We start from the raw sequence: 20,424 nt of genomic DNA, 5'->3' as shown, positions 1-20,424 counted from the left end.
TTTTTTACATTTAAACAAACAAACAAAAAACAACATAAAAATCATTTGTGCAACTGTCAATGATGATTTGAAAAACCTTTCTTGGCTTTTTGCATGTCTCCACTGGTGTCTTTGACCTTTCACCTTTTGCAATGAACTCCAAAGTATTTGAGGTTGTAAAGTATTTCTGCTTTCAGCCCAATCTTTAACTCCTTCCCCAGATTCCCCATTAAATTCAAGTCAGGACTCTGGCTGGGCTGCTTCAAACTTAATTTGATTATTTTAATAATTATTTTGATAAATTTAATAATTTCAAATTTTAATATTTGAAACATTTAGTGGACCACTTAATGGTGCACCAGCTATTACGCTACCACACCATCTCTGTGTTTAGAGTCACTAAAACATCAATTAGAACAAGTTTCTCAGCAGAATCGTTGAGAATCTTGATGTAGTTCTTTCCATTAGGTTGCCTGTCCTGTTGGGCGTCGACATGCTGTAAACAAGGCTGCACAACTGTGGCCAAACAATTCCATTTTAGTGTCGTGCCCATCAAACCAAAGAACAATCTTCTCCTCTGTCCAGATGAAAGTTTGCAAAGGACAGGCAGGTTTTTTTTTTTTCTACCTAACTCATGGAAATGGTTTCCTCTATTATCCGTTTCCACGGGGTTCAGAAGATGCAGGGTCTGTTTGACCGTCTGCCTTGAGATGTTGCCACCGGCATGACCCGCATTCAATGGGATGGCCTTTGGGTGAACCTTCTCACACCGTCAACCTTGCCAGTGCAGGTGCCACTTTTGACCTCCTACCAAAGCCTGAGAGGTGTCAAAGACATTCAGATATGACCTTGCACCCCTTTCTTGACTTTTGAAAGAAAGTCAAGAAAGTGTTTCTTGCTTCAGAGCAGCAAGAAACACTTGGAATGGTGCATCACCTTGAATCTTTCAACCCACTCACAATTTTCATTGGCTATGCAATTTGGGACATGCTCTTGCAAATTTTAAATAAAATGGTTCTTCTTTGCTGAAATATGCTGCACTTATTTTAGCAGACAACTACAGTATATCCCTTCCTGCAGGACGAAATATGTCGGTAAAGTCAGACGAATATTCAATCAAAATCTGGCCTCACTGTTTCCAAGGATTCAAAGATGTAATTAGTGTCAATAAAACCCTTCCCATTTTTGGTGGAGTGTAAACAAGACTGAGTTAATAATGGGCAGAAAGCTGCTGGAGGGTTGTTGCTGAAGTTGAACTAAGTAAGATGCTTTTCTAATCTCTTTTTGATCTTGGAGGAATTTTTGCCTCTATAACCTCACACAGCGACCCGGTGACGCTCACACATGTTTGGGAGCTTGTCGATGCGCGAGAACTTATATCATATATATATATATATATATATATATATATATATATATATATATATATATATATATATATATATATATACAGTACAGACCAAAAGTTTGGACACACCTTCTCATTGAATTCAATATACATATATATATATATACTGTATATACTGTATATATATATATATAGCAGCAGCTTTGTACCAAACCACAAAGCATCCAGAAAATGTTGGCGTCACCGCGAGTTTTGGCCGTAAATCAGCAGAATCGAGCGCTCTGATTGCTGCTCCGAAAGGACGTTGGGGCCGACGGTCGGGAAGTTTGTGCGCATCTACAGAGCACAATCTGCCAATGTGCAATCAGCAAAGGTTTGTTTTGATGTTAGTGGTGACGGTTTGATGCTAGCTGTATGATGGGATTGACAAGAAAATGAATTCTCTGCCTGCAGCTACACATACTGATTTGATCGTATTCCCGCTCCTCCAGGAACCCCGTTACGGCACACAGAGAGGGGTTGTTGAAACATGCATTCTACAGACCAACATAGACCACGCTATCATATTTGCAGGCAACATGCAAACCTGATGAAAATGGATAAGAATGCAAATGCGAGCCTGAGGGGGGCTAGGTGGAGATAAAGTACCCCAACCTGCCAAAAACAAACAGCACAATCTAAGATCAAACAAGGCGTTGTGGGTTTGTACTGATTATAAATTCATTTAATGCCCTTCAGGGGAAACAATTAACCAATTCCCGCCATCTAATGTATCAATAAACCACAAATATTTGTGCATACAAGCACACAGGCTCAAAAGTCAACATCTAAAACACGCACAGACAGTAATAGTTATCAGACAATCTAAAGATGGGGGGGGGGAAACATAGTAAAAACTGTAAGAAATTGATGTTAACCACATAATTTAATTGTTGTTCTGTAATTACCTAGATTAGCTATGATAGAGACGAAATACCATCGACGTGTGTAAAAAGCTTCACCACCACAAAATTATCCTTAATATGAGCGTAATTATATTTTGATGCATTTTTATGTCTGCCGCTGTGGTGGAACATCACATTACGCGGCTAATTACTGTGTCTGATTTTAATCCGTGCTCGGCGAATGATTAATAAATGAAAATATTTCAACTTCATACTCTATAAACTGAGGGCAGAGGGGAGTATTGTTTGTCCTAACATTATGTTCTCTGTTTTTTGACACAGAGGTTGATTTCAGAGATCATGCAGCCGACTCACCCTGCTGCCTTTCTCTGGGAAGCACTTGCACCCTCTGCTGCAGTCCAGGCCTGCGCACGGTTCATCAGACTTTCCACCCTGTAAGAAAAATAAAAAATAGGAAGTAAATCAATGTAACTTTTCACCAAGGCACTTCGCAAAACTTCACAATTGTCTAAATACAGCAAAAAAACAAAAAAAAGAAGCTGTTTACTGATTCACAGTCTGTAATGCTAATTTGACGAGCTAACTTGTTTTTAAGATAGAAAGTTATTTATTTATTTTTATTTTTTTTTTACCATTTCTTTTATCTTATCTTACTTTTCTCTTCCACCAATGACAGCAGACGTTTTCTTGTAGCGCTCAACTTTACCAGCTAATCAGTAACCGATTCAAAATGTGTCCACAACCAGAGTCAGAATCAGGAGCAAAACCTAAAGTTTATCTGAAGGACATCTTTAAAAAAAATATTTGTTACATTTCGGGGTATTTTGATATCCAGCAGTCATCAAGCCCATACCCCTGAAGCTTTCCACCAATAAACAACCACATTTCTACTACGCACTCACCACCTTCTCCTTTCTAACAGTGCAGCACATCGTAAACATTCAAGCTAGCAGGTCATGTAGACCTACTAACCCCAGCTGCAAAATTATTTTGAATAGATAAAACAGATGATGGTGCCTTCTAACTAAATAATAAGCTTACAGGTAAAAAGAAGGGATTCATTAAATCGGCTAAAAAAATCTTTCCTCTCTTTGTATTTTGACAATTGGGTTCAATTTTGACAATTTCTATTGTATTTTCTACACTAAATTACAACACACCAGGGAAAGCCTAAAGATGTCCGCAGATAACCAGGGTTTGAGAAGGAAAAGGTTAAAAAAAAATCAAAACAAGGTTGTTTAGATAAAAGAAGAAAAGGAATGTGACTGAATGACACACTTTAAATATTACAAACAAATAAAAATGCTCATAAGAGATGTAAAAAAAATATATATTACATGCTCAATTTTAGTGAGTTTCATTATAATCATGCGATGGGATTTTAAATAACAATAAACAGTCCTGTAAAAACTCAGATAAACCTCAAATGATTCCCACAAAAAAGTTGCTATTGCACTGACATTAGCCTTTAAAGTGAAAGCTAAACTAAAAGAATTTATAGCGATTGATATTTTAAGCATAATAATTTAGAAAGACCTTTTAATAGTCTATCTACAAAATGTGTTTTATAGTTAGTCTAAAAATCAGGTATTTAAGCAAACATTTTTATTTGAATGGAATTTCTGGAGAAATACAACAATTCCCAATTATTTCATGCAATCATTTCTCTTTTTGTGACCACTGTTGGAAAATCAAGATGCAGTATTGAGTTGGTTGCAATCTGCTATGTGTGCCACTAGATGGCACTGCAGCCGACATTCTAGACATTGAATTACACACCTATTTGTTACTTGGTTTTATATTGATTGATGTATTAGGTGAAAACCTATTTATATGAAACTTCTCATTAGATGAAGTGAAGTGACTTGCCATATAAGTAAGAAGGACCAAGGTTCTGATCCACCCTGTTTTTCAAGGCAGACCTATTACCTTCTAAACCCCACGTGAACTGCAGATTAGCATTAAGTTCAATGGGTGGCATTCCTCAGATAGCTATGGAACATCATCCAAAGGTTTCACACCAGAGCACCAAAGAAAGAGCTTTTATAAGCTGCCTTGTGAGTGAAGTAAGCTTACATACATGAGGCTCTTAAAACTTCAAAAAACCCACGTTTGGTTTTTTGGTCCGAGGCCGAAAGGTCGCGAGGGGGGAAGAGATCTGTCCTTTTGGTCATTCTTGGTATACATGCCTCAACACTTTCATAAATGTTTAAAACTCGTCCTATATGAGGATAATTTGAACATTTTCTTTCCTGACTTTATAATAATATAAAGGATGGCAGGTTGCTGGAGGTGGGACGACGCCTGATGGGGGTCAGGGTGGATGAGGACAGAGCGTGCGGGGCTTATCAGCTCATACGGCAGTGGGCCTAGTGCCCATAAGCTTAGTTAATAAAGGTCAAGCAGCTCTTGTTAGAAATCATCAGTTGGTCGACTGGGTCCTGACCAGGTGCAGCAGGGGCCTGGGAAAGTGTGGCCCTCAATGTGAGGTCCTAAAGAATATTTTTGAAAAATAACGCCGCCACTTGGGGGAGGGGGAGTCATTTTAATAAATCACATTTCTAGTGCAGACAAATAATGATTTATTTTCCTCATCACTCAACAGTTACATAGCAACTTTACTCCAAGTAGACATCAACAGAGGTTTAAACCCAAGTAACTTATTCTTCTGCCTGACAAACACCTGGTTCAAAGGCTTTTCAGCTGTTACTCATCTAAATTATTCTGCTATTATCACAACTGGTTTATCTGTGAGAAGAAAAATGAAAAAAAAAAACAGAGGAAAGGCCACAGCACACAAAAAAATTCATAAAATGAGCAGGCAGGCCTGTCACGATAACATTTTCTGCTGGACGATGAATTGCCCCAGAAGTTATTGCGATAAACGATAATATTGTTGTTTTGAGACCATTTTAAAGTAATATGATGGTAATGGCATAATAATACAAGTACGTCACTCTCAAAGAGCAATAAACTTTAATCTCTAATAAACATTTAACACTGGAACTGGAAGACATTCTAAATATTCGCAATAAACAAACAAAACAACGGAAACAACAAATAAAAAGAATTATGAAGTCACTGTAAACTAAATAGTCCTTCATAAAAGGAGCTAGCTGAAACTGATAGATGACTGATGTCATCTAGTCTCTTATAGAAAGAGGGACACAGGAGAAAAACAAACAGCTATGCAAATGAAAATGATGGAGCTTGTTTACATTTTTCATGGAGTTAATTGATTTATTCCTTATTGCAGTAAGCTTAACTTCAGGTCAACCCTCAGACAAGCTGCTGCTGCATTAGCGCTACATGTACTTCTTTTTCCTACTTACTTTAACTTAATTTCCTTCAGGAATTTAAAGAACTGAAAAGAAAATAAATTGGGCGAGGCTGAGGTCTTTGTCTGATAACTGCGATTATTACTACTCCTCCTGCAGCAGACTGATCAGGTGGGGCAAAAAAAAGGGGACAAACACCCTGCAACGCAAAAGTGAGCTTTGCACAGAGAAGGGAGGGAAAAGGAGAGAGAGAAGGAGGGGAAAGGTCATCCGTGCCGGTCCGACTTTCTTTCTTATGATCCCAATTCCTTTACTTTCGACAAAAGGAGGGCAACAGTGAGCAGAGAGCAGAAGGAATTACAGTCGAGCACTAAACTGGATCCCAAAGAGAGATTCAATCTCTGGGGCGAAGACAAGCAGATAAAGATAGCTGCAAAAACAAAGACAGGGTTTGGACGCCCAAATGATTATTATTGGATGCTTAGTCACCGAACGCCTATAAAGTACATTTCAGATTTTCCTATTCATATCAAAGCCTATTTTCTGACCCATTGGTCAGAGCAAGTCGATTCACATCGGGGTTTTTTTTTTTTTTTGGTTTGATCCAAAACCCTTTGTTGTGGGACATAATCCAGCCTCCACCTGAGAAGGGTGGAGATGCACTGATCCGCATTCAGTTCCCACCTGTCCACACCCGCAGCTGAAACTGATGGATTGTATCGGGAAACCGATGCTAAACCAGCGCCCGAGGGAAGACATTTGTTCCCGCTGCTAAGAGAGAGAAATACGAGGCAGACAAGCTACTTCAACAACTCAAGTCCTGAAATCTTTTCTTTTTTTAACAATAACTTCCTTTTTGCTGCTTTTTCATGAAGGCCAGATGTGTGAAATGTGTGACAGTTTCCCTGCAGTCAGATTCTCCTGCTGTATTTCTTGACCTTCAGGATGCTGTTCGTTCTCTTATGCTCTCTAACAAAATATCTGACCTTCACATATCACTTCTATACACAATTGTTTACATTGGATTTCATGGAAGGGCATCAGTTTGCACACTGCTTTAGATATTCCTCAGATATTCCTTGTTCAGTCGCAAAACTGCCAATGAAAAACAAGTTTTTGCAGTGTACCGTAAGAGGCCAAAAGCAAAACTCCAATCATACTTTGCATGCATGCAAAACGCGAATCAACACGCTCGTTAACGAAGGCTCAAGTGGATTCCTCCGTCTTCGCACACATCACCACATCTCAGGCTCTTGTCAACTCGAATTACCCAGTTATACGCCTTAAAGCTTTAAGCCATTATGTCCCAATCAATCCGTGCTGTTTGCTCATACTTCACTGTCCAAACACTTTCATGTTCGCATGTCTAGCTGGGCTGTTTCACAGGCCCTCATAACGCATGCGTGTTTTACTCTCATGACTGTAGGTAATGGGGTATACGTCTGGACTTGCCTTTTCATACCTATAGAGTTGGCCTAGATGAGGTTCCGGTCGACCAGAGCGTGGCGTACGTTGGCCCTTTCTGAGCTCCTTTGTTGTTATGACAGTTGTGTTCTGCTTGCGCATACGGGAATGCAGGGTTGTGCGGAAAATGCTAAACAATTTCTCGAACAGCAATGAAAATAAACAATCAGCCTCTCCTGTAGTGGCAAAGATTGAATAACGTACCTTCTGCAAGCCACAAAGAGCGCCTATATGTAAATATATATATTTATATATCCATACTGGACATGCAAATAAATAGGAGAAAGTTTTGTTTTAGCGCTCCTTCAGGGCATGCCAACAAGTCATCCTGTTTTTTCACAAGCGGTAATAAAACTAGCACAACACTTAGCTTGAAGTCTGCAGCTGCGTTTCCACAACAAATCTGTGCAAATCTTTGTCTATATCCTGCTAATGTCGAAAAAACACGCAGTTTTGTAATTCCGTTCAACAAGAAATTAAATTCAAATCCCTGTGTGAGTAAGCCTGTCCACGTGATAAGTCATCAAAAATCACAGCAACGACAAATGAAATATTTTTATAATTTCAGCCACTGCGCTAGCTCTCATCATCTATCAGCTGTCAGAGGAAATGTCGGCGTTTTATTCAGGCATTGGAGAGACAAACCCATATTCTGGAGTGGTTACGTATGAGCCGTTTTGTGGGAAAGTTACGGAAGAGCTACGGATTTAACTGTCATGAAGTGCGGTGGTGAAAGCGGTGAGGGAAACGCAGCAGACCCAGATGAGATGAATGATGCAAGTTTAATGATGAAAACAGGCCTAAACAATTCCAAAAGTCCAGAAAACCTGGCAGCACAGTCGAGCGGAAGGCTAGGGCTCAGCACTGGTAGCAACAGGCTACACGCATGGACAAGAACGCATTGACAAGGACCCGACAACACACAGAGACACAGGTGAGACTAAATACACAGGAGGCAATCAGGGAACGAGAAACACCTGGGAGCAATCAAGGGGAAGACAGGACAACACGGAGACTCAGAGACACAGGAAACTCAAAATAAACACACAGAAAAACACAGAACATGACATTAACACGTTAGAGTGACGAAGCTTTTTATGAGCTGTGTAATACTGTGAGAGGTCTGGTGGATCCAGCTGCACATATCTGAGAAAAACGAAAACAAACCACCATTTTGTACCACTTCCTGTCATCGTCTTTGTGGTTTTCACCAGTAGTAACAACCGACTGCTGATCACCTGACTGGTGTGATGCAGAAAAAAAAAAAGTTTCCATTGCAGTTTTGTGAAATACATCTATTTTGATCTGGCTGAAAAATTACCTCATACTTTTTTTCCCCCCGAAATTGGCATGTTTCCAATGAGCAAATTTATTTTCGTAGCTTCAATTTGCGCCATTTTATGGTTAAAATTCCTGAAGCCACTGATCCAGTTATTCGCTGTAACTTCACTTAACTTTTTTCCATCAAATGATCAATTTCTGTGATAAGATTTTGACTACAAAGTCTATACATTTTACTCCTGTCGAGTTCAGAGAGAGAAACAGAACATCCACAAGCTAACGTTGACCTTTTGCACTCACTCCCTGAATAAAAAGTAGGAATGCTTTTAATCCGCAGCACATCAGTCGGCGTGCCGTCACACGGCGCGTCCCCACGGGAGCGAAACGTGTATTTCACCAGCTGTCAGTAAAACTGTTATCGGACTGACTACTGTCAGTTTTGAACAACGCAACCTGTACGAGATCTGTCGGGGAAGTGGTGAGATTAGAGCTTTAAATGCTTTTCTGACTCCAGAGATGTTATTACCTCATCACCTTTTAGACCTGAACTCAACGTTCAGAAAAGCAGCTGCTTCTGCAAAGAAGAAGCTCGAGATCTTTTTGTTTTTTCCTTCCTTCCCTCCGCTCCCTTCCTTTTTACCATCAACTCTCAGTCTTGCCCCTCTTTTCTCTTAAGCTCTCCCTCCCTCTCTCGTTCGTTCTCCTTCCACCAGCTCCATCTGTGACCCTGAGACATCCACTGCAGGAGACGAACCAGCTGTGTTTGGGACTCCGGAGCTCCTCATCTGTTTATTCTCCACTTCAAACGTGCGACTGGCTGTTTGTCCGCCAACGTAAAAAAAAAAAAGAAAAAGTTAAATAAAATAAAAACAAGAGCACAAATCTGCAATACGTGACTTTAATTTGACGCTTCGTACATACGAACGAGAGCCGATGCGGATCTGTATGTCTACTCGGGAGCAATTTCAGATGTGTGTGTAAGTTAACCGTCATGTCCGCGCTGTGTGGGTGTTCTGCTCTCCTCGACGGGGCCACCCATCTGGAGTCGGACCGTCAGTGCAGCGGCCAGACGGAGGAAACTTGTTCATTTAAAGCGGATCCAAACAGGATGTCGCGCTCAGCCAGCTGAGGTCGCCAACGGCTGAAAGGAAGGTGAACTGGTGTAGGTTCGTAAATCAAAGATGTCAGTGTGGCTCTGATTGGTTGTTCTTCAGAAAGCAATGGTAGTTCAGGGAGAAGGTGGAGGAGATTGAGGTTTTCACAGATTATTTGACTCATAGTGTACTGTCATGAAACGATGACAGTTTTAACAAATATCTAAAAGACATATTCTTCATAAAAGTTAAGGTGAGAAAAAAATTGCACGACAGCTGAGTATTTTAAATCATTAGTGTACTAAAACAGAAAACCCACAGAGCTGACAGTGGTTACAAGCGATATAATTCTTTTTTTTTTTATATATACATTTTGCATGTTGAGAAATGATGTAATGTCAAAGTGTACACCAAAAAAGTCAAAGAACATGATTTCAAGAGTGAATGAGTAAATTTCCCACACTGAGGCGTTCGAATAGAAAGTGTTCAGGTTCAAGCTTAGCATCAAATTAGATGGGGGCTTTATTGAGTCACTGATAAGATCGGATGTCTCTTTTATGGGTTTTGGATCAGATCCCAGCTGGCGCATCGCTCTCTCTGTGCAGCACGGAGAAAAGCGTGTTACATTCACAAGGACAGCCTGTAAATCCCTGAGCATCAAACTGAACCTCTTCCAAAGCAGGCTATCGCCAGATCAATCCTTTGTAAAGACCTGCCCACTCGAATCCTATGAATTTTCACTAAGAAAACGTCAGTCGTCTCTTCAGACTCTGTCAGTAAGGTAAGTGTGAGCAGATGGACGTTGCGACAAGTTAAAGATGCAGCAACGTCTTTACGAGTTGAAGCAAAAGTCTTCATATCGACACACAGAATCAAGCTGAATATGAAAATTGTCATTTGAAACATTATTTAGTAAATCTTCTGTTATAGGAGGAGTGTTGCTGTCAGCGGTAGCCATTTTTGATTTGGGCGATATGGCTCCCCAACCAGGGCGCCCTTACTACAGGGAGCGGCACAAGGGTTAAAAAAATTAAAAGTCAGTCGGCAATAGTCCGACCAAGATTCCCTTTGCTTTTTATTTTTTTTTGCATTTGAGGTTAAACATAAGTGGGAGCAGCTTTGTGTTGCCCACACCAAACATGAGTAAAACTTGGCTGTACAGCAGTTTGGTGGTTTTGAACTATAATGCTAAACTAAAGAGGTCTTTTAAAGTTTCCAAACAATCTGTAGTCCTTGATCGCCTCTAGTTCAGCATCCAAACTGCTGAGACTAAATAAACCTGGATTGGATCATTCCGGCCTTAACGGAGACTCTAAAAAATAGTATTGAAAAAGTATTAAAACCTTTCCTCTATTTCTTTAAAAACTAAAGAAAAAAAGTATTTTATAACTTACTTTTTTGCCTGAAACTGAATTGAACATGCAAATCAAGATCTAATCACTAGTCAAACTTGAACTGATTTTTTGTTGTTGTTGTTGTTGTCATTTAAGAACGACACCATAAATATATTATAAGGTATAAAAATCTTAGGTAAAAAAAAACACTACTAAAAAGAAAAAAGAAAAAAAAAAGATTGTTCTTTCCAGTAAGATCGCATATGAAAACTTGTATTTTTTGCTTTACACACACACACACACACACACAGATATCCTTGTTTCTGTTTCCTCTGGCTAAACATTCTGGAGTCATGATGGAACAGAGACAACACCATTAGCAGGATTAAGACTCTGCCTGTCTAGCCTTGTCTCACTCATGCCATCTTACCCCCCCCCGCTCCCTCTTTTCTTTTTCAACCCGTATCACAAACCAGTTCACAACACTCCAAGGTACCAATTTCAACAACATTTATTTTTTTTTTTTATGTCTTTCATGAACAAACTGCAAACATGTATGCGGCACATATCGTTGGGGAGCTGAGCGTCGAGCGTTCTCCCTAATACGACTCACGTGATTTACGGCCCAGATCGTCAATCCTCGTACCTGGTATTTCAACCCCGAGGCAAAGCCTGGCGCAAATACTTTAGCCCCCTTCAAATGTTAAGATTAGGATCCATCACGCAGTGAGGGGACCTGGGTTGTTGTGAATTTATCCTGCAGGATTAAAACGATCTTTACATCTTCTTCAAAATAAGGCTGTTTTCTAACAAAATGGCCATGACTACACATTCAATATATATATATATATATATATATATATATATATATATATATATATATATATATATATATATATATTTTAACGTTTTTAGTAACTGCACTTGATGTTACTGCTTTAGGAGAAGCGAGTTACATTCATGCGACACTATTCAACATTTTCACATCACGTCGGCTCAGTTATAAAATTTAACATGCACCCGTCTTAGAATGCATACATTTGCCTAATTTTAACATTTTTGTGAGTCTTTTTTTGTGTGTTTTTCGTCCCTCTTATGTTGCTCAGATCAATAAAAAAAACACCAGTGGTGACTTAGGAGCTTAAATATACAGATGGACTCATTTATCATTGATGACCAGTAATTTTTCTGCGACAGACTGGCGACCTGTCCAGAGTGACCCCGCCTCTTGCCCGGAACGTTAGCTGGAGATGGACACCAGCACCTTCTGACCCCACTGGGGACAAGGGTGTAAGAAAATGGATGGATGGATGGACAAGTACTCTTTATTATTTTGTACCAGTTCTAAAAATATGATCTGCAGTTTCTCAAAAATTATAAAACGGTATCCTTGTGAACTCCATGATATTTTTAAGATTAGATTAATGTGTTATCATATCCTTTGAGAAAAATTGCGATGTTTCCTTCCTTCTGGCGACTGGTTTGTGTGGTTGCCTCTAATACCACAACTGCAGATTCTAAGCAAAATTTTCTTTTCAAAACTACAGACTACAGACAACAAATCATTTGAAAATCCGAGAATCTAAAATTTGAAATCTAAAATCTGAAATTTTTGTTTTTCCTTTAATATTTTTTTTTGTTTTTGTTTTTGTTAACAACGAAAACCAGTTGACTTGTAAAGTGATATTTAGTCGCCCTCTTGATTTAGGGCGGGAAAAAAAAGAAATAAGAACAATTTATGACGTTTTTCTCAACCTGCATTTATCTTTCAAGTATCTTAGTTATGCTTGATGGAAAAAAATAATCCACAAATAATCTGTTACGTTATGTTCCACAGAAAAATGTACAAATACTGAACAATTTCACAATGACAACCAGCACTTTTACCTTACACTAAATATAGATCTTTGTATAAATTAGATAAGTAGACCGATATTTGGAAAAAAATATCAGCATCTGGTGTCAAGTTCAGATATAAAGTTTGATTGGCGCATAAGAAAAATGACATACAAGACATTACATAAAGTGTTGCATTTTGGGTAAAAACTGGATGTTTTGGTGCAGAAAAGTAATTTTGAAGTGATATGAGGTAAAACAAAAATAATAATAATAATAAAATACCAATTTTCTAGTTCGGAAAGCAGAAATAAAACGGAGAATGTATTGAACGCTACTCGGAAACATAAATAATATTAAAGAAGGTAAATTCACCATCGCTCGACCATCGGAGTATATGAAAAAACCCCCAAATTAATTCAGGTCTCATGATGTAACAGCATATTTCTGTAGTTTCAGTGACTGATCTCCTGGCCTGTGGTTGTATCTAATCATTAACTTCATGAACACAAGTGATGAAATCCAGATGAATCATTCTGGCCCAGAGGCACCAGAATGAGGCGTCTCTGGGCCAGAAATCACAGGTTTTTAAGTAGAAACGTCGACACAAGCTGCTTCACTGCTTCAACCGCCATGATTGAATTTTATGACCTGAGATGTTGTGTTGGTGCGGGGAAAGCCAAAACAAACGGTGGGCATCTGTCGGGACCTGAGAGCAGAGACAAGAGAGCGAAGTGATCGATGGAGCAGGTGGAGGATGTTTGGATGTTTGTCGGCCGTAAATTACGCGCGGGCAAGCTTTAACAGAAACAACCGACTGGAAGAGACGAGAAACAGAGCGCCAACAACATCAACATCGAGATTTGGTTGTTTTTTTTTTCATGCAAAACAAATAAAGAACTTACGTGTGATCAAAAGGTACAGACATGAACTGGTGGTAAAAAAAAAAAAAAATGTGAGAAGGGGTAACTTGACCCAAAGCACGAAACAAAGGATAAATGCCTACAAATCCCTTTGTGTTCACTGCAGTGTGGTTAACGAGGGTCTTGTACATTTTTTATTTTATTTTATGCCTGCAGACTCAAACTTCCAGACATCTGAGATGATGTTTGGGCTTGTGGAAATATTCTCAGTGAATTTGCATATAAAGAAATGTAAATCTGAAGTCTTTTGCAAGATAAAACGTCGTTTATTTGTTCTCCATTAATACGTTAAACATACAGTATGTTGTTAAGACAAGAATGAATCATACCACTTGTAAAGTCATGGTTTAAGTTTTTATTATTACTTTAGATTTTTTTTTTCTCAGTACAAAAGTTTTGATTGCTTTAATCCTGGCAAAAGATTTTTCTTTTCTTTTCTTTTTTTCAACCTTCTGACATCTCCACCACCAACATCATCACACCTGGTTATTTTCTTTCTGTGATCCACCAACACAAAGACGAGCCTCACTGTAACGTTAGAACAGGATCTCTACTCTACCCACTTTGCATAAAAGTTTTTCACATTATTCTTCAAAAAGCAGCTGAAGCTCAGTGAGCTGGTCATTTTTTCCACATCTATGCTAAATTAGGGTTAGGTTTTGGACTTTGACTGGGCCAATAAACCACATGAACATACCTGGCCTGAAACGTTTTATGTTTTGGGTTGGAAGTAAAAAAAAAAAAAAAAGTGCTGTACAGAAGAAAAACATTAACATTGGAATAGTTCATCAACGACAACTGTAAAATGATTAGTTTTTAGTTGTTTTTTAAAAACAATCAAGTCCACAAACCTTAAGCTAAAGATCCGATACTAATATCTGTATCGGCGCCGATATTGAAAACAATTCTAGATCAAGAATCTAGTCACAATAAGATCTATTCACTCTAACTCTATGCCTAAATGTCACGTTTTATTACTAATTTTACGTTATACTTATCACTCATTTGAAAGAAGCCTTTGACCTGGAGCGGCAGGAGGTAATGGAGGAGAAGCAGAGGGCCTAATGGGCGTGAACAATAGAGGGAAAATGCACCGGGGCAATAAAAGACGTAATGGGATCAGAAAGGCCCAGGTGAAGGCCAGCTGGGAGGAAAGCAGGGCGTAACACCGGACAGGTGAGAGTAATGATGGTGTAAAAATAATCCAGAAGGAGGGCGAGCAACGAGTGAAGGGAAAAAAAAGGAGGAATAATAAGAAAGAGGGAGGAAAAAAAAGCAAAGACAGAAATGTGTCGAAACAAGATCCTGCTTGGGCCGAGCAGTTTTGTTTTGTTACCTTGAGCGAGAAAGAAATGAGGAATCATAACATTTCTAACCAGAACATTCCTTTAAAATGTTGCGAGAAAACGTGGTTCCTTGAAGAGCAAAGTTTAAAGACGTCTTCATCCCTCATTCTCTAAACTTTTTCAAGATCCCTCAGTTTTTTTTTATTTTATTTTAATTTTTGGGGGGAAATTACCTGTTATTTTTTTCTAATCACTTTCTTTTCGGTTCTTTTACCTGACCGTGACGGCAAGAGCCGGTGATTGGTTCAGAAAAGCAGAAGGAGAGTAAATGAAGACCGTCTAAAGGGAGACAGGATAAAACACAGGTTCAAACTTTGAGGTAAAACAACCTTCTTTTATGCCTGACTGACTCAGAAGTCAGACTTAAGCGACTCAAAACAAAAAAAAGAGGACCATTCCTCTGAAGACGATATGTAGAATATAAAAAATTAAGAGTCTAAAGTTGAATGAGTGAGTGAGTGTAGACTACAGGAGTGAAGACCATCATCCTGACCGCCATTATCATGTGATGGTATCACTTTGGGCCCTCAGGGCAGCTTAGCTGCTCAAGGTAACGTTATCTACTGCATTTAAATGACAACCACCATGTTAGGAAATAAGACATCAGATTGAGAGATTTCAATTGGTTCCCGTCATTCAGTTGGGATAATAATAGATCTTCAAATGTCCGTCATCATTGTGACTTTTCTCATGTTTAATCCATTTAATTTGCACCATTTAATGGTAGCTCCTTGGAAAAAAAATGTTAAAAAAATCATCCCCACAGCATGATACTGCCACCACCGTTTTGCACTGTGGGGACGGTGCGTTCAGAGTAGGATGTTTATCTGCATTTCCCTCCCCGTTTTTGATTAATGCGACGTTTGATGCCGGTCTGTCGCACAAAATTCCAATATTGTCACAAAACGTGAAGAAGTTCGGGATTTTTTTAATGTATTTTTTCCTTTTGCAAGCAAATGCATTGTTCTTTCAGGCACAGATGACAGGATTTTGGTCAAAATGTGCAAAAAAAAAAAATAAAATGAAAAAAATAATACGTACCATGGTTGGACATAACCCGAACAATCCATAGACTCATTTAAATGGGCTTGTTAGTTATCAAAGAGCAGATAAAAATAACTAACATGCTAAGGGTAGAAACGGCAGCACACACTCTCCTCTACCACAGGACCAAACAACACCCATTTATTACATATTCTCCTGCTGACAACTTCTTTTTGGACTCGACCGTTTCAGAGCAAAGCTTTACTTCCGTGGTGCGAACAGAAAGCCGGTGGTAATCTCACCTGTCCTGTCCGTAATCCATGACAGGTGGCTGGCACGTGCACACGGACACAAGGAGGATTTCAGCTTGCAAATTTACAAACCTTGCTCCAATTTGTACTTATTAAGTCTAATTCGTGTGTGTGTGTGTGTTGGAGTGCATCAGCGACGCGCCCCATGTGCGCATACTGCTGAATTCCACATGCACTGGCCGTAAGTAAACACGACTCTGGCGCTGGAGTCCAACGTGCTCATGTTCTGTGAGTGTGACAGGTTGGACAACATGGCCGCTCCAAACAAGAAATGCAATAAATCTGAGCTGTTTGGTTGTCCATCTAAGGGCCAACCCGTCACACTGACAGACTCTTGGTGGTTGTAGCATAATCTGTTGTTCTCCATTTAATGGTACAGTGAATACCGCAACATTTCAATACCACTACAGCAAAATTTGCTAATTATTTTGTAGTTTTGTTTGTGATTAAATCATTTCTAAAAAAAAAATAACAATAATAAACCAGACTCTTTCATCAGTTTCTCAGTGTTTGACTAGCTTTCCTCATCAAATAATCTTACACTCTTTTTGAATGACTACTTTTCAATTCTGCTTGATAAATTTTAGTTGGACATTTTGCTACACATAAATTGTTTTGGCTACCTCATACTGTGATGCTCTGACGACTGTCTGGTCAAATAAATTAACAATAAGATGTTCTAAATGCTGACATGAGTTCTATTTGTAGCAAATTTTATAAAATAAGTGAATTTGTGACATGAAAAAGCAATAGTATTCGACCATACCACTCCATAAAACAAACAAACAAGTCACAAACACTTATTTCAGTAACATAACATGAAGAAACGCAGCTATAACCAAACTAAATGTAGTTTTTGACCCGTAGTTCTCTACCAAGTTCAAATTTAGTGGTGAAATTTTAGGTAAAGGCTAAAAACAAATAGGAATAGATGCGAACAAGATGAGGCGATCCTGAATGCTGAGAATGTTTGATAAAAGTAGAAAGGAAACTGCTGACTGATTCTAATTGTTTAATTCTTCAGTGAAATCCTTGCCGGCGGCTTCTATTCCTCCTGATATTTGCCTCATTCCTCGGTTTGCCCCAACTTAACCTTCTCTCTATTATTTCTGTGAGTCAGGTCATAATTGCAGAACATGGCAAACCTCTAATGGGATGAGTCCTCAATTGCGGGTTCAAAAGTAAAAAAAAAAAAAAAAGCCCACCCATCCCTCCAGACAGCAGTGATTAAAAACAGACAGTTTCCCCTCTAGAGTCATGCTCCGCCATTGTTTGCGCCGCATCGTTTCTTCTTCATGTCTGGTTTCTTACTGCCGTGATTGTGCCGACCTTCTACTTAAAACAGACAAAATGTTCGCTGTGAGTTCAAAGCCCTCCGGCAGAGCGGCTACTGTGCAGTCTTGTATGTTGAAACCACAACAGAGATTTGGGCCATCCCTGCATGCCCTTTCTGAAGGCGTGTTCATCAGCCCGAACCTTGGAGTTCTGCCACCTGAAGCCGAAGTCGGGACTCGAGTTCCGGCTTTGACCGCAAGAGGTGATGTGGAGGCAACAGCAGATGGTCAAAGTGCATCTTTTCACAACATCTGATCCTCAAATTCCAAGTTTTGACCTCAAAAGATCCAAACACGCACACGTGGAGGACCCCATGGCTTTGTAATCGGACCAGCAGAGTTCAGTTTTGCCCTTTTTTTTTTTACAACAGCAGGCATTTGCTGATTTCTGGAAATAGTCTGTTGATGTGAGTTTTGTTTGCTCTAAAATGTTGAAAGGTGTTAACAGCCGGGACAGTTTTAATGCTGAGAGGATCGGACAGACGACGACCCGTACAGCGAGTTGGGGGTCTTCGTAGGTCACAGCGAGGCACATCGCAGCAACGTTTGAGCTGAACGGGATTCCTCAGCAGAAACCTCACTGAATGATTTCAGTCAAAATGAAAAGGCTCTCCGAAGCCCAGAGGCCTAATTCATAAAAGTGATTTGCAGACTCCAAATGTGCTGGAAGCAACACCAGAGACGATGAGCTCATACTTGCAAGTCGCTGCTCGTGGGTTCCTGAAAAGTCTTTTTGCTAAATATTTCTGCGGAAAGGCTGGGAATTTGTTCACACATCCAGAATTGTGTCAACCACTGGAGAGTGGGGAGAGTGAAATACATGGGTTTGTCAGACTGATTAATATGGTTTGCAAATTTTGAGGCTCGGTTCACGACTTTAGGGTCATTCGGTTCATGTACGGTTTTAACATGAAGGTTTTCTGTTCATCTCAGTTCTTGGTTTTTGCTTCAGCTGGGATTACCATGACCACTTCGGGGGTCATGGTAATCCATTTGGTTCGGTTCCGTTTGTGGTTTCGGGGTCGCACCTTTCAACTTGGTTGGTTTGGCTCACCGTTTTGAGGCCATGTTTTTTTTGGTTCAATTCATGGTTTTCGAGCTTCCGTTTCAGGAGTTGTTGGTGCTCAGTTTGGTTCAGTTCTTTGGTTTTTGGGGTGACACTTTTGGTTCAGTTTGACTGGCTTTAATTTATCATCATGTTTCCTTAAAAAGTCTGGGAATTATCCTGTTTATGAAGCGTCGATGAAATGTAATTCTGCACTTTAAACATGTAAATCAAACGTTTTCCATACCTGTAATTTCAACATCTCACTGTATTAGTTACAGCTTTTAACTAGTCTGATATTTAACGAGGAGGTTGTTTAAAATGAGTAGAAATTGTTCCAGTTGTTTTCAAAAACACTCTAGTACTGCAGCAAACAAATGTGGCTGGCAAACTGCTAATAAAAGAAATGTCTGAGTAACATAATACTGACTTAAATGAAGGCTAAAACCTCCAGAGCCCATCAGATACAAAACTTATTTGATAATTAATTATCAACATACATGTCTAAATAACGAGGTAATTCTTCCAGTAAATAAAAAAATTCAGCAGCTAACTGTAATTTTTCAGCATAGAACCATTATTATATTTGGCAGGAAATTTTACACAGATTGATAAATTAAAAATCCTAATTCATTCACAAAGCAAACTCCCTTACGAAGGCTCCAGCGAATCGCGTGACACGGTAAGAGTGGCACGGATAACAGAGCAGCAGCACATTGCCGACATCTGCGTCATTTCTTTGCCTTTTGCACCTACAGTATATCGCGTTTATATTCCTTCTCCACAATTAAACCAGATGAAGAAATAAACCAATAAAAAATGTCTGGCCAGTCTGGTGTTTTCCACATGACTATAAATGGTAACGGGTTCAGGGTCGAGGCTCGAAACAAGCCGTAAAAACCTCTTTCTGAGGGAAGCCGCTTCCATCGCTGAACAGCTCTCAGTAACTCAGAGAGTCCTTGAGATTCTTCCCAAACAGGAAAGGTTGCTTGGCCTGTTTTCATGCTCACTCAAAGACTGAGTGTCCATCTTTTTATCCCAATTTTTTTTGGACAATACATAACGCTAAAGTAGAAATTAAAAGTATTTACTAACATTGTGTTATATTGCAGTGAGACAGAAAAAAAGGGAAAGAATGTTGCCTCCTACCAAGACACCAGAATTATGTGGGAGCCTTTAAAGAAGAAACATTTAAATCACAGCAGAGACAAAAGAAAAAACCCTATACTGTTACCAAGGTCCAAGTATGTGTACATATAAGTATCCTGCAGCCAGACACACACCCCCAGCTATGGTATAGGACCTTTTACCCCCCCCCCCCCCCCCCCACCACCTCCACTCCTTTGAGCTGCTCTCAAAGAGGTTAAAATATCACCCTGACGCTCCTTCTTTTGTGATCCGACCCACCTCTCTTTCTCTCCCTCTGGCGCGCATTTCAGTTCACGGCCCCGGCTCTCTGTCCCCATGCGCGTCTGTGTGAATGCGTTTGCGTGGAGCCGCGCGTCTCGGGGAGCAAAAGAAAAGAGGCCGTGCTGCCCGGAGAACAACGGCGGTACCTACAGGCCGTGAGGCTTTTGATGGAAGGCAGCAAAATGGATCCTGAAGCTGTGAATGGGGAGGACAGAAAAGGGGCTGTGGGAAGGAATGTCACGGAGGCTCGAGGACGGGCCTGGAAGACGCAACTGTCCACCGGATGCGGCGTCTGGATTGTGCAAATAATTTAATTTATTAACTTTTTTCTTTCTTTTTTTAAAATCTTTTTAGGTCAGATTTTAACTGTGCTCAATGACAATTAAAAACATGAGTGAATAAATAAATAAAAGACTGCATATGTGAGTTAAAAAAGACTAAGTGAGAGCAGATCACAACTTATTTACATTTTAAATAGTGAAATAGTCATTTCTTTCGTAGCAACTGGTGTGGAACTCTCGAACTCTCGCAATAAATCAATTAGTTGAATGA

The 20,424-nt window shown here is 39.6% G+C and overlaps 1 protein-coding gene across 6 annotated transcripts in view; it reads right to left on the bottom strand.

Moving 5' to 3' along the window:
- col4a6 (collagen, type IV, alpha 6) overlaps nt 1–20,424 on the bottom strand; it is a 124,258-nt gene that overhangs the window by 60,544 nt on the left and 43,290 nt on the right. For all 6 annotated transcript variants that reach the window (XM_032582572.1, XM_032582573.1, XM_032582574.1 and 3 more), the window contains exon 4: nt 2,587–2,664. In XM_032582572.1, coding sequence (XP_032438463.1) covers nt 2,587–2,664 — 78 coding nt within the window. The remainder of the gene's footprint in view (nt 1–2,586; nt 2,665–20,424) is intronic.

The sequence above is a fragment of the Xiphophorus hellerii genome, chromosome 14 (assembly GCF_003331165.1).
Source record: "Xiphophorus hellerii strain 12219 chromosome 14, Xiphophorus_hellerii-4.1, whole genome shotgun sequence".
Taxonomy (NCBI): Eukaryota; Metazoa; Chordata; class Actinopteri; order Cyprinodontiformes; family Poeciliidae; genus Xiphophorus; species Xiphophorus hellerii.
This window is presented reverse-complemented; position numbering and strand designations above follow the sequence as displayed.